Below are 15,463 nucleotides of genomic sequence, written 5' to 3'. Positions count from 1 at the left end.
GAGCCTTGTATTGACCTGTGGAGTAAAGTCCCCTGAATAAATACTTACTTAGCGCATGCATCCACTTGGAATTCCTCATCTGAAATAGTTATCGTTTGGGGTGCATTGACCTTAACTTCAAACTTGGGCAACACTAGAAACAAAGAGAAATATATTTCAGCCCCTACAATCACTGGTGAACAAACTTATCACAGTCATGTATGTAAGCATGCTTGTATGCATGATTTCCTATATATGCATCTATATAGACCATATTTCAATTGCTCCAAATTTTATACAGCACTAGTCAGTAGTGGTGTCTCATTAATGATAAATTACTCCCTTTTCCTTTCTCTTCCCTAGTCTGAGGACTTCACATTCTCCTTGTTGTAATTCTTCCTGGAAGACTGCCTGGATTCTAGAAAATGAGCTATTTCCTTGTGAGAACAGGCAGGGGTATGAATAAGGATGTGGGGCAAGAATTAAGTAGTACGAAAGGAGAGATGATAAAGCGGAAAAGGCCAAGAAAGGTGGATGGCCTGAAAGCAAGCCAATCGTCTCCTACTTTGACCTCATTCTAACATGAGGTTGTTTTGTTCAGTCCTTTGAACTATTCATTTACACAGGACAACCATAAGCAGCAATTGTTACCATCTCTATTAACAGTAAATTGGTGAGTCATTGTCTTTCCTGATGTTCTTTGCACAGCAATAAAGTAATCTCCAAGTGACGGTTCTGCAATCAATTGGAATGAGAGTTGGGTAATATTTTGAAACGAAGTCACATTTTGCCATTGAAATACTCTATTGTTTTGAGGATCCTAGAAAATGAAGAAGAAATAAAGCAGGTCATATGAGAGTATTTTCTTTTTCTTCTTTATTTTGGATGTTTTCTGTAGTTATTGGAAGTAAAGAAAGTTCTACCAATTTATTGAACTAATGTCTCAAATTGCAAAAAGAATATACTTTCCACACAATCTTATAGTGTACCTCTCTTAGCCCAAAAAGGATAAGAGAAAACAATCCATAACTAATGCTTTTGATTTTGATCTTTCTGAACCAAACTTGCATAGAGGACTTAAAACTCAGTGCATGCTGCAGAGTAGTGTTCTCCACAGTAGGGTAGCCCTACACCAACAGGTGTACACAGAGATACTGATGCCATCAGATGCTTACAAAGATTGTCTCTGATGTTTATTGGGTCTGCAATTAAAGTGGTCATGAGTTACACACTGCATGCAAGAGCTGGTAAAGGAAAGGAAGTTCTATAATAAGAAAGGATTGATAATATTACCCTTTCTCCTTTATTTGCTTTTGGCATATCGCAATTTATGTGAGCATGGTGCAATAAATTTACTGATATTATCCATCTGTTATTTTAAAAATCCTGATTAAAAATGTATACAAAGAAACAAAAACCTTATTCACTACTCACGTTTCATGTTTTGTTTTGTTTTGTTTGTGTTCTTTTACAATAAAGTCAAGAAAGCTGAACTAATTTTCCAGACTTCCTTTCAGGAAGGATTTCCATGTGATCAAGTGCTGGCCAATTAAATGCACGTATAAGTCAAGGGTAGAAATTCTCTCTAAAAGAACCAAACTCGGCTGACGTTGAAAATAAAGCAGCACATTGAGGATGGCAGCGGGATTAAGTAGAAGAAGGATGGGCCCTTGGTAATACCACGTTGTTACTGTAATAACCCTGTAGTTGCCATACTCAGATGTAGTGGTTTGTGAAATGTGGTTATTTAATAAACCTTTATTCATTTAAACCAATGTGAGTGAAGCTTTCTGTTGCTTTAATGGAACACAACACTAGCTGAATTAGGATGTGAAGATAATACCATTTATATATTACTAATAATGCAGTAAAGATGAAAGGCTGATGTGATTTTTATCCCTGTAGGAGGATGAGCTATTTGTCACTCAAATAACAAATGGATGGTATTAAATTCAAACTGTAAAGGTGACTATTTGAAGTATGTATTTACACACAATCATTAATGATGAACCTAGATCTCTGTGTTTTTAACCTTCAGAATTAGTTAGTACTAATAGTACATACTGTACTGTGAAAAGTAAAGTAGAGATGGAGACACTATGTCAAGGGGTTTTCAAATGGGGTCAGGGAGGCCATTAAGGAGATGGGCTGTATGTATGTCTCACCAGTGGAACCATTAGCTTTTGAACTGGGTCAAACCACAAATACGCCAAGGACTCAGTCCCTATTGCGACTGGCTACAGTAACAGATTTTTCTAGAGACAGCCTGGATAGCCAACTAAATTTAGTCAAGATTAGTTTTCTGCCTCCAGTACCAGTAAAAATTCTTTGTAAACATTGTATACAAGAATCCCCTTTTGTCTTTAGAGACCCCTAGTAGCTGAATCTGTGCCCCCCAAATAAATGCTTTGGTTGTATTTCTGCCTCTTTTCTCCATGGACAGTATATAAACTCAAACACCTATATCGGAGTTGATCGATGCAAATGCTTCACCGACGGGCATACAATTTCAAACCGGTTGAAAGCTGCTCTGCCCTTTGCTGGAGATCTGAACTCAGACAAGGAGACTCCATCAACTATTTCCTGAAAGGCAAGAGCCCAATTTATAATAATATCATCTTCTAATTTATTTTTGGTGTTTTTTTTCTATTTCCTTAAAACAAGATGTGGCTATATTCAGATGGAGAAGGGCCAGCAGCCAAAATTATGCAATTTTAAACATAAATTCTTCCTTAGGAAGAGCCCAATCTTTTTTCCATGAAGAGTCAAGTTACTGTATTTAAAGAGTCAAGTTACTGTGTTTAAAGATTTCTCTTTCCCTTATATATTTCAGTTATTTTAATTTCTGATTATGCATAATGAAAACCAGACACACATCACTATTTTTCTGAATATTAAAATAGTGGGTGTAAAAAGCATATCTCTTACCTGAAGTGTGATCAAAGGATACTAAAAGAAAAAAAATGCATGTTAATATTGTAATAGTGCATTCTTTTTGCCAGATATTGCATTATAAAGATTATTGTACTTAATTTAATTGCTGAGAGTTAGCCCTCACTTTCCCAGAGGACAAAGTTCCTGTAGCTAAAGATGCCAAGAAAATCCCCAGTGTGAAAGAGATCCCAAACCTCTTCTGGGAAGTGGGAAGTGGGTTCCATGCAACCCAGTGTTTCCTTATATGAAGAAAAGACATGAAGTGTATAAATCAACCTATCTTTCAGGAAAGTTTTCTGTTTAAATTTTTTTTTGAGGTTTAGCATGGAAACCATACCTATGTAATATTCCATGTCAGAACACCAATTTCCGTACTTAGAGAACGCTTCCTGACAACACTTTGTGTAGCAACAAATTTGTTTAAAATTAATTGTACCATTAGAAATTACCGAACTCACCAAATCTTCAACAGGTTTGAACTTGGTGTCCAGTGTCACAATGCGAACCTGAACTAAAAGGGGAAGAGAGGACAATATTTTCTTCTTGTTACTTCTCTCCCAGGTATAATTGCTTGTAAATAGACAAAGATATTTTGCCTTGCTATCATAGAATACTGCGCTCCCTTCTCCCCTAACTCTGATTTGACCCTTGGATATTTGGGTCCCATTTAGAACAATCTCTTATTGCACATTCGCAAATTTCCTCTGTTGATGTTGCTCTGCTGTTACCAAAGCTGCCACTAGCTGTTGCCACCAATGGAAATGTTTTCCCTAACAGCCCATAGGGATATCTTAGAATTTAGTGGTAGAATTAGTCATAGGAAGGCATATGGGAACTACATATGGTAGAAGTTAAACATAGTTTTCCTGGATAAGTATACTGATGTTAGCAAACATTAAATTAATTTTTATCAGAATTCCAGAAAAAACATTTTAGCTACTTTTGTATACATACCTGTCATCATATTATTTTAATAAGTCCAGAAGAGAGAATGGCACCCAGCAAAAAACACCACTATATGAATTCTTTTACTTCTTTTCAATCATACAAACATATATTAAAACAAAAGGCATAGATGCTCTTATCCAATCCTCTAATTTTACAAATGAGAAAACTAAAGATCTCAAAGATCAGAATTTACTTGGCAAAAACCAATAATTTATCAACAGAACCAAGGCACAAACCACATCCTTCTGAACCTTGGTATTTGGCATTCTTCCTGCTACCTTCTACTCAGATAATTATTAAAGAAAATAGGAGGGCTCCCCTTAGGTTGCCATATTTATGAATAGCTTTTACTCTTATGAATAATAATAATAATAAAACTAAACATGATTTATGGAGTCTTTACTGTGTGCTAGGTATGATCTTACAATGACTATCTTATTTTAGTCTCACAACATTTCCATAAGTGAGACATTTTATTTAGTATCTCCATTGTACAGGTGAAAAAACTGAGTCTTGAGAACGGTTTAATTAGCTTGCCCACTTGGGAAATTATGGAGCAACAATTCCAACCAAATAGTTTGTTCCACCTCTCATGGTTGTACCCACTGTGGTATGTAAGTTTGTCACTAGAATTTGTAAACAGTGAAAGTGGCATGCAAATTTTAAGAAGTAAAGCATTCAATTACCTGAGTTGCAGGGCCCTATTTCCTAACTGACCTGGACAACCAGGGAAAATTCTAGAAATCTATGATCTCATAAGACTAACATTTATGTGTTTTGGATTCTCCTAATTTGAAGAATGTGTTCCTAAGGCCAACAGTACAAGGGAAACATGAATGTCGGCTTACCATTCTCTCCAGGTTTGTAGATAGGTTTGTCTGTCTGCACAAAGGTGACAGTCTCTTCTGAAGTGAGTGCCACAGATCTTCTCTCAAAGATTTTAAGAGTAGGTCCCTTAGCCAACAATGTCACAAAAGCCAACTGTTCAGAGGACTTCTGAGAAACCTATTTATATTAAAGAGTAGAGTATGGGAAATTAAATTAGGAATTTAGATGGAAAACAATGTCTTAGTTTGGCTTCTCTGGCTGAGAGCCTTGTAAGCCTGTTATTTTTTAATAACAGACTTTGTGATCACTTGCTACAAGTCTTTATTTAACATGAACACAGTTTCTAATAAACTTCTATTTTCTTGCCTTCATATTCTTTTTTGTTGACCTCAGTCCCAATCCTACTTCCCTCTCCCTAGATTCTCTTTCCTCAGATTGTTAAACAGTTCTACCTAAAATGCAGTAATAATGTATTTTCATCACTCCCTATAATAGAGAAATGGCAATATTTCACAAGTTTTTTTTGCATATGTGAATATTCCTTTTATTTATTGCTCTCAGGAATCCTCTAGTTTTACTCCCAGGCTTCCACAATTCATCCAAAAATCAAGACTTGTTCTCTTTCTAAAATGTTTTTAAGTAATAATTTCATCTTCCCAACTTAAGTTCTGAAATGGCAAATTTGGTGCCTCACCTTGAAATCTGCACAAGCATAGAAGTTATCCTTTTCCACAGACTGGTCAAAAATAGTGGTATTGAATCCATCATATTCTAAGACAACACTTAAGGATACAGATTCATTAAGGTTTAAAAGGTGGAGACAAGCCTTTTCTGTAGAATGACTTTGCATCACCGAGGAGACCCATAGGATATATTGCCTATGCAAAAAAGCAACCAACACTCTAAACAAGGGTACAGAAATGCAGAAGATGCCTAAAAAGAAATTTTAGCATATTTAAATATTCTTGAAACAGACTTTTTCATAGTATTACAACAAATGAGAATGCAGAGAGAGATATCTTAAGAAAAAGAGGTCAATTCTCTCCATACACTCATTTAGAATTTACAAGGCAAATCAGCACTCAGTCTCAGAAGTTGAAATGGTAAAATCAAATTTTAACAGAACATATTTAATATTTAATAAGGTCACTTTCCTAGTACTTTAATATGAATAGAGAATATAGTATTCCCTTACGGTTCTGAAGCCACAGGAACAGTAAAATGAAGCAAAAAGGTGCTCAGAAAAATGGTGAGCACCATTTTATCCTAATGCCTGAACAATAAAGACTTCAAGATAAATATTCTTTCTGATTATCTCTTTCTTTCTTATTAGAAGTCAGCTGCCTTGACTCTCCACTTTCCTTCCTTCTACTCTGCCTTTCACTGTATATTGTTGCTTTTATAGTCACACACAATAAAGGATTAATTACTTTTTGGAGTAAGTATCTTGGGACCCACCAATCACGTTTCGATCACCTCGCCCATCTCCTCCCCTGGGGGGGAGTCACTTTATATACAACTTCCTTCTTAAGTTCACTGGATGCTGCTGTGTTTTGGAATCAGTAGCACAGGTTGGACAGGAAGAGGGAGAAAAACAAAGAAAGCAGTTGTGTGACACTTAAAGAATTCATTAATTTAATTTAGCACCTCAGACTACTGACTACAGGGTCAAAAACACTAATACACAAGAATTAGGACTTGGAAGGAAAACACACCTCCAAAGAGTTGTTATTTCAATTCCTGAAAGGTAAATGTTCAAGCTTCTGAGAGAAGTAACATATTTGATGTTGCCAAAACACAGATGCAAACAGACATCTCAGTATGGGCTATATCACAGATATTTGAAACTTAAGTTATTCTTTTATAATTTCATAGTATGGAATGCAGCATTTAAAATATTGACACGCATGTAGTATTTACTATGCTTTTCTAAGTGAGGTATTCTTCATAATGTTCAATATCCTTTTCTACCCAAAATATATTTAAGAAAAAAATGGAAGAAAAGGTATTTGGCATGTATGTGTGTACACATACACCAGTCACTTCTTGGCAAAGAAAAAAAAAACGCTTAACCATCAGTTTGATGGCAAAACATTTCTACAAGGAAAATGAGCCACATCACAGAAACTGACAGACTGATAGAGTCTCCAGGGTGTTAAATCTCCTATTTGTCTTTTTTTTTTCCTTTTCTCTTTTCTTTTCTTGTAGAACATCTTTCTTCTTTAAAGTATTGATGGAGTTGATGCATCTGGCTTGAAAAATGTTATACTGGATAATGAAAGACAGGAACTGGTTCAATCTTTATTTCTAAAAGGCTGTAATACTGCAACAGAAAATACAAAGGAAAGAACAACAAAACCAGTTATAAGTGATTAGGAGATTGTAGTGCAAGTAGTAAACTGAGACCCAGGAAACGTGTGAACAAGCGTTCCTTGTTGACTGTATCACATTCCAACGCAGAATTGAGTTTATGAAAAACCTTGCAGTGTTATTCTCTCGGGGAGACTGAGACATGGCTCTCTTCCCTATTTCTATTTAGGACTTTCATTTTCGTCTGCCTTTCCTCTAACCCTGCACAGGGAGCCACGTCTCTTAAAATCTCTGCTACAGAGCTAATCCTCAATTGTTGGCCTGCCCCAACAGTTCTAAGGTTTAATTTCTTTCAAGCTTAGTCTCTGTTTTTGACCAAAACCCTTCCCTCTGTTAGCTCCTTAGGTTTATTATTAAAACCACTCTCTATACTTTACTCAATATATCAGCTAAACCAAGTCAGTAGCTTCCAGAGCAACTGAAGCTCACCAGCTTTCACTCATCAGCATTAAGACAAACAGCACCACAAGGGGGATTGTTTATAAATAAGGGCAACCAATTCTTTATTCCCAAGACAGTTAAGTCTAAAGTCATGAAACTTCTCTAAAATATTTGCATTTTACCAAACGTAAAATTTTTATACTGAGTAAATGGCTCTATTTATCTTGACTTTAATCAAGGTCATTTATTATAAACAGAAGTATATGTTTTGCATTCTTCTTTTAAATCACCTTAGGAATTAGCATGTTCTTATGATATCTCTTTCTCCAAGTTTAATTTTATCTATTATTATCTATTATTGTTTTAGTGTGATTACATGATATGTGATTAATGTGATTAAATTAATATGACACATTAATGTGATTAATGTGATCAACATACTAAAATAAATTTATCTGAATAACATGGTCTTCAGGTAACAGACTCTTATCCTAGAAAATGCAGGTATGAACCCAACAGTATGTGTTGTGTACTTGCTTTGTATCAGCAATAGTGTTGGGTTCTAGAGATAAAACAGTAAGACATAATTTTCTGAAGGAATTTATTTACCTTCTAGTAAAAAAGGGAAGAAAGGGAGGAAGGAAGCAAGAGAGAGAAAGAGGAAAGGAGGATGGGGGTGGCATGGGGATGAAGGAAGGGAGGCACTGTAGAAAAGGGAGGATATTTACTGAGTACTTAATATGCAGCAAGCAGAATCTCTTTTAACAATCATAAATTCAGATCAAAGGATATATTTGTATGTAGGAATACAAAAGGACATGGATTAATGCAATGTTTTTGATGTTCATAGTAAATTTTTGCTGAGCAAAGGAATATATACTAGAAAATACATATTTCATCATCACTTGGCAGATTCTTTATTGTTTATGTTATTGGTGTTCGCTGCTATGGGAATGCCTTCATGCACTTCCTCATTCAGTACATATTTATTGATACCTACTATCTGCTAGAATTATGGTAGATGGTGGAGATTAAGTTGTTGGAGTTATTCCATCAGGAAAGGCAGAGGCTAAATAACTAACTGAACAATTATTTATTTCATTATGATCATGGAAAGAACTACAGGGGACCGTGAGAATGTAATGTTGAGGGGGACTTAATATTGAACAGGTCCTGGTTTTAAATAGATGAGTAAGTCTACTTCTTTTCCGGGAATAGTTCAGCAGGATATGTAACATAAATTGCAGTGCCATGCGTTACAAAGACTGTTCTATGTTGAAATGATGAGCAGTGCTCAATGTAATCACATTAAAACAATAATGGCAAAGCTGGAAAAGAATTTAATTATAAGGTTTTGAAATATCATGATTATGAATTTTCCAGGTAGGGTAGAAGCTGAAGAAACTGTTCCTGAAGCAAAAACTTTTTGAAGAAAATTATAAAATTCTAATAAAATACTGTGTGTGTTTTAAAAATAATAGTAGGTTCAATTTTGTTCGAGAAATGTGCGTGGAATGAAATGACATTCAGTAAGCTTACTGAAAAAGGTTGTGGTTGACTTGTAAAAAATCTTGTTCTCACACTAAGAATTTGAATGTTATTTTGAAGAGTCGGGAATATGATCACCCTGTACTCCAAGGGGAACAGAGAAGAGTGAGTGTAAAAGGTCAGTAAGAGAATCACATTTGAGTTGGCTCTAAAACTACCCTAGGTTACAGAGGTAAGGGCCTGAATAATAGCAGTAACTCTTCAAGAAATAGTTTTTTCACTCCAACTGCTATAATTTGAGGCAGTTTTGATATGGGGATGAAGAAGAGAGAGGGGAGGATTGCTACTTGTGGTGAATGTGGCTGCAATTAGACAAGACAGAGACGATACACGAATATAGAGATGAAGTGATGAGCAAAGTTCCATTCAGGTGTGGGCTGACTGCAGGACAGCACAGGGGTGATACCCAGTAGACAGCAGAAATAATAAATCTGGTGTTATGGAAAAGTTGGAGAGGTGGATACAGATTTGGGAATCATTACATCATACAGATTATATTTAATACCACAGACATTGCCCTAATTATATAGGAATACCATTTATAAAGGGAAAGATGATAAACAAAGCTGAGAGAAAGACTGGTGAAGATCTGGAGACTCTCCAACTGGGTGATGTTTATCAGGCATGGAACAACATGGTTTTATTTCCTTGACTGAATCTGAGATGATGCCTTGAAATGTTGTTTTGACACAATACATTTTACAAATTCTTTAAACAACAGGAAAATATTTTCTTGATTTTCCTGTCTGCTTAATTAATGACAGTCCATTTTAAGTGTCAGAAATTTAAAATCTATTTCAGTATGCCTGAGAACATCTTGAATTTCTAATTCACCTTTATAAAATGCTTAAGCCAACACTACAAATAAGAGTATTGCCCAAGACCAGTGATCTATAGGCAGGCAATTATGCTTTAAAATAAACAAAACTATTGAGTTGCTGATGTTGCAATCCACTGAAAGGGAAATTGCCTTTTCCTCATAAAGGAACACCTGCTTGACAAGTGAAATTGCCCTTCTTGTTCTCAGATATTTTTATCTCCTGCAACACTGATTGATTGTTAGAGTTGCCAAGAAATTTCTAATCACACAATGCTCACCTGTGGATGAATGATTGAAAAAAGCAATAGAGCAGAAACAGATGGAAAATGAAGGGCCAAGTGAATAGCTATGATGTGACTGGGTTTCAGAGCCACATTTTTTTCAACTCTGCAAACAAGGTTGACCATGTCAAGGAAAGGATTTCACCTAAGGTTATTTTGGGTCAGTTTTTATCTTTCCATTTGCCTAAGTGTGTGTTCACCACCAATCCTAAATAATACCACTCCACCCAAACAGACAAACAAATAAATAGATGAATGTCAAGTGGACTCTTACCAGATGCTACCACCCATACGGTAGTTCAGGCCTCTTCAGTTCTACAACTCTTTTCTTTACTAGAGAAAATATCAAAAGGTTGAGGTGACCAGTGGATGAAGTGGGGTAAGGATGTATAATAATGATATAACTATAATGTAGAATTCATAATTAGGTAATTCATCATGGAAACCACCATCTCCCTGAAAATTTCTGTTAGCTGTCCTTGGAGAAACACAGCCTTAGCAAAACATTAAGGCCCAAATTAGTATTATCTATTCAACACAAAGATTTATTCATTGGTTTAAAAAATATGTATTGGTATTTGTTGTAGGTCTTGTAATTCGGTAGAAACAAAGAAAAATAATATGTTTCATTTTTTTCAAGAATATGGTGATATGATTGGTGAGATACACACAAAATCAATTTCAGACCATGTATATGCAATGATAGAAAAACACATTTTAGGAAATTTTCTACCAGCAGGATGGCAAGATCAAAGAACAGTACCCCCAAAGAGGTGTCCATGGAGAATCTTCAGGTTTTAAGTCTTACTATTGTCTAAAAATCAGAACTGTGATCAGACGCTGTCCTCCATACCCAGGACTGCTCTTACTCTTTAACTTGAACAGACAGTGCAGCAGTAAGTGAAACTGGGAAGAAGGTAAGTTATAAATATGTTAGAAGTGGGGCCAAAAATTTTTGTAGTTGGAATCTGGGTGTTAGGTCTAAGAGATGAGGTGTGATTTTCTCTTTCCTCCCCATAATTAAAGGGGATAAAAGTAAGCTAATCTAGGCTCCTGGATCCCTCTGAACCAGTGGAACTCTCCCTCCTCCTACCTCGACCCCTAGATTGAGAACATCAGCCAAGAAGGTTCTTCTTTGAAGAACAAGAGATGTCTGGGAGGTTGCATCCTTATTTTCTTGTGTATCTTTTCCTTTAAACTTGGTAAATGAAGAGATAGTAAAGTAAAGTGAAATAACCTTAGTTGAATGTGTCTGACCTATTTCACTGTGACCATCTGGGCAATCCTAAGTACCCTGAGTAACCCTTCTGGTCTGGGTACCTAACTCATTGTAATGACCATGTTATTTTAAAGAATATGTTTATATAATTATCACCACTTTATTGCATATACTTTTAAACATCAGTCTTTCTACCACTTACTAATATCACAGTGATAATAGTGATGATACATTTAATGGGAATATGTCTCTTCCTATGGCCTGAGTTATATTTTCAAGCTCTCTCATAGCCTTTGCCTTAGGCCACTCCAAATTTCCCTCTATAACTCTGATTTTGTTCTCTGACAGTAAATATCAAGTGTATTAAGCAGAGTTGTTACTACAACACTAATGGAACAAGATATATGACATAATTCAATAGTTTGTTTCAGTTGCCATTTCTCAATGAATCCATTCACGGTTGATCATGAGATTTCAGGGATATCTCCAGGGCACAATTACCAAATGTCTACACATGTAGAACACACAAGAATTCATCATTTCCTTTTTGTCTTTGGAGTCTCATAAATGCTTATAACCTGAGTATTACTTGAAAAAGCCTTCCAGTAATTAACTAGGTAAGGATATAAAGGCAGAAAAATTTAAAAGAATAATTTAGTTTAAAAGAATTGACAGATTCATTCATTCATCGAACAAATAATTGTTGAAGACAAACCTTGAAAAAGGTACTGGGGATTCAGCAATTAATTAACAAGATGTATGTGATTTCCACTCTAAGAGATTTTACAACCTGGACACATTTTAAAAGTCAATTATAATACAGTGTGACTAGTGCTTTGGTAGGAACAGTGCAGGGTGGGAGAGAAGCATATAGGACAGGTGACCACCACAGCCCTTAGCATCAGGGAGGGCTGCCTCCTTCAAGGTGTGGTATGTCATGTGAAAGACAGGTATATGTTTGTAATGGAAAGAGGTATCTGCTGTGGAGGTGAGCAGCAGGTCTCAAATGAAGGTGAAAAATTTAGAAGTAAGAGACAGTCTGTCATGTGCAAGGATTCAGACTGGCCAGGGTTGCTGGAATGCAAAGCAAGAGAGTAGGATGTAGGGAAACTTGAGGCAGCAAACAGACCGGGTGCCAAAACTTGAGGCCATTTTGTTTTTACTTTGTCCAAATGGTAACTGTAATCCATTAAAGTGTTTTGTGTGTGAGAGTGATGCAAGCACTTTTTTGACTGAGGATTGGATTCAAGAAAGTTCTAAGGCTAGAATTTTCAACTATGCTAACTAAACTATTCAGAAAGTTTAGGATAAAGTTGGTCTTCTACATCTACCAATCCATTCATCATCTCTTCAGTATGTAAGATTACCATTTTTCCTTTTTGAAGGAGTTTGATGAGTTGTTTCATGTACCATCTTATTAAGTTAGGCGATGGATTTTTACATGAAAAAATGTTTATTAGAAAAAAAGGCTTAGAAGGAAAAATAAGGAAACAACATTTATTGAGTCTTTATTGCATACAGTGCCAGGGAGTTTCATGTACATTTTCTCTTGCAAATTTAGCCTGGGAAGAAGGGGTTGGTGCTAATGAGGGATGCACTGGATTAAATGGTAACCACCTCTGACTCATGTGGCTTCAGAGAAGGTCCAAAGTCCCAAACGGAGTCATAAAATCCCAGGAACAAGACACTAATGTTCCTTTCTAAGAAGTGTTCCCTGTGGTGCTACCAAGGAACCATCTTGTCAGGTCAGGAATTTTCTACTCCTTTGATCCCCTAGAGCAGGGTTTCTCAACCTTGGCATTATTAACATTTGGGGCTGGACAATTGTAGGGACCATCCTGTGCACTGTAGGATGTTTACCAGAATCCTGACCTCTGCTCACTAGATGCCAGTAGCACCTCCCCCAGCTATGGCTACCAAAAATGTCTCCAGATGTTACCAAATGTCCCCCGGGGGACTAATTAGCCCCAGCTGAGAACCATCAATGCATCTCAAACCATGATGTGAGCATACCTGAGAGTAAGATATTGGTGTTGGTGACAAAGTTTGCATTGTTCCTTGGGGAAGTATAGGAAACCTGACAACACATTAAGTTTTTCATTCTGAGGTTACATTCTTCCTACATGCTTTCTTTTACAGAATAATAGTGAGAATAAGTGGTTATACTTTTTACTTTTTAATTCCTTACCTGGCCAAAAAAAAATCTGGTCTATGTCAATTTCCTAATTTTTATATTATGTTATTGATCTATGAAATCCAAAATATCAGGCAACCTCTTCTGTAGAGGAAACTTAATGGCTACCTCATCAAAACACAACTCTTCTTACAACATCTGGGAAGAAATTCTCTGAGTTAATTCTAAGTAGGAAAAGCAAAGTTTGCCTTAGAATCCCATACTTTACTTTCTATTCCCCCTGAAGAATCTCATTCTTTCACTTGTAAATTCATTCTGATAATAATGAAGAAATTGCTAACTATTCTGGGGTATGTACATTTTAGTGTAAAATGAGTGAATACTAAGAAATAGTTCAAGGTCAAAAGAAAAATCTAATGGTAGAATTTCAGGTACAGGCAATTGTGGAAATACTAGGAGTGGGAGATCTAGTTTAAATTATGCTGATTTTGCTCTTAAAGTGAGTCCTACAAAGTGATACAATTTCCACAGAACATAAAAAGGAACATAAAATATACCAGTGTATTGAGGAATGAAAATGAACAATGTTTATGTTTTTTATAATATTCAAAATGAAATATTTTTTTGTAAGTTACAAGTACTCTTTTAATAGCTTTCAATAGAGACTTGAAATGAAGTTCATAGGACTTGATATCTGTTTAAGACGCTACTATGTTCCAACGCATCATAGAAGACTGGAGAACATGATGCATCTGTGTGAAATAAGCATGGTGTTTGGACTTCCAACTCCTGTGAGTGAATTTATCCCCCCAGATCGATGCCTTTGCAGGATTTCTCCAAGCACTAAAGTACTGCTTCTGGCCCAGTCGCAGGATTATGTTTTTCTATCCCTGAGTCTTCTATTTGGTTACTTAGCCTTCCCTTCCTATTTCTTCAATACACAAAGGTCTGCCTAATCCCTGTACTGCCAGTTTGAAAACTTGTTATATACACTCATAAAGGAATATCTGAATCAGAGAGAACAGACATTGTGCTAAGACCTCTCCTGAAATGCCTCCCCGACCCCAGCTCTGCCACAATTTCCTAAGTCTAATTTGAAATCTTCAAAGTTAGTGACTATTGGAACAAATGCAAAAGAATGCTGTCTTTGACTGTGAAGAAAAGGAATCTTTGTTTTAACAGTTTAGCCACAGAAGCCCAGGAACCTTTCTTCAGGACACTAAATGAAGAATTTCTTGAGACTCTTTCAGAACCCTAAAGTCAGGGCTGCCACCAGTGCATATGACATTTTTGAGTGAAGAAAAAGGAACCTCTTTTTCCAGGTGGATGAGGAGAGGTGCCAGAGCATATTGTTTGTTTGGCTGAGTTTAAGCTGCATTTCTGGCCCTCCAGCCAATTTATTATTCATTTTTACTCAACAATAAATAGATTGAGCACTTTGAATTTTCTACGACTGATATTATAAATGTTCTATTGACATTAATTTAATTTCCATATATTTTGCAATGAAAATTTAGGTTAATACATTCAATGAAAGTTCTAGTATTCAGTGCATTGTAATTTGGTGTTTGGTGTGTGTCTAATTCATTGCTTACTAAAAGAGGTTTCTAAATCCAAGTGGATGAAACATTTGATTCCCTAGCTAAAGTTTTTTTGGAGTTAATTTCCATTTATGTGTGCTGTAATATTTGACTTAAAAAAAATAAATTTCCATGAGAATTGTTAAAGAAGTTTCTTTTTCCTGTGTTATAAATTTCAAAGCAAATCTTGGGTATATTCATTATTTGATCTCTAGTTAATGAATCAGCATTGGAAACTACTAACCAGAGCGACGTGTAGCTAAAATAATTTTTACTATTTAGTTTGCACTAACTGATACCAGTCTGGGTGGTATAAAGGCTTTCTGCTCAAATTGTGGTCCCTAGACCAGCAGTATCACCTGGTTAGAAATGCAGCATCTCAGATCCCAGGTTTGACCTACTGAATCAGAATCAGCATTTCACCAAGGCTGTCCGGTGATT

At 35.9% G+C, this 15,463-nt stretch overlaps 1 protein-coding gene across 1 annotated transcript in view; it reads right to left on the bottom strand.

The window, feature by feature from the left end:
* The window catches only part of LOC108407333 (ovostatin homolog 2-like), a 46,934-nt gene extending 40,883 nt beyond the window's left edge, over positions 1 to 6,051 (bottom strand). The window contains exons 1-7 of the mRNA XM_017676618.3: positions 5,885 to 6,051; positions 5,384 to 5,567; positions 4,710 to 4,866; positions 3,372 to 3,424; positions 2,908 to 2,928; positions 631 to 799; positions 49 to 133 (exon numbers count right to left, since the gene is read on the bottom strand). Coding sequence (XP_017532107.3) covers positions 49 to 133; positions 631 to 799; positions 2,908 to 2,928; positions 3,372 to 3,424; positions 4,710 to 4,866; positions 5,384 to 5,567; positions 5,885 to 5,949 — 734 coding nt within the window. The 5' untranslated portion in view covers positions 5,950 to 6,051. The remainder of the gene's footprint in view (positions 1 to 48; positions 134 to 630; positions 800 to 2,907; positions 2,929 to 3,371; positions 3,425 to 4,709; positions 4,867 to 5,383; positions 5,568 to 5,884) is intronic.
* Between the last annotated feature and the right edge of the window lie 9,412 nt (positions 6,052 to 15,463).

Source organism: Manis javanica, chromosome 15, assembly GCF_040802235.1.
Source record: "Manis javanica isolate MJ-LG chromosome 15, MJ_LKY, whole genome shotgun sequence".
Taxonomy (NCBI): Eukaryota; Metazoa; Chordata; class Mammalia; order Pholidota; family Manidae; genus Manis; species Manis javanica.
This window is presented reverse-complemented; position numbering and strand designations above follow the sequence as displayed.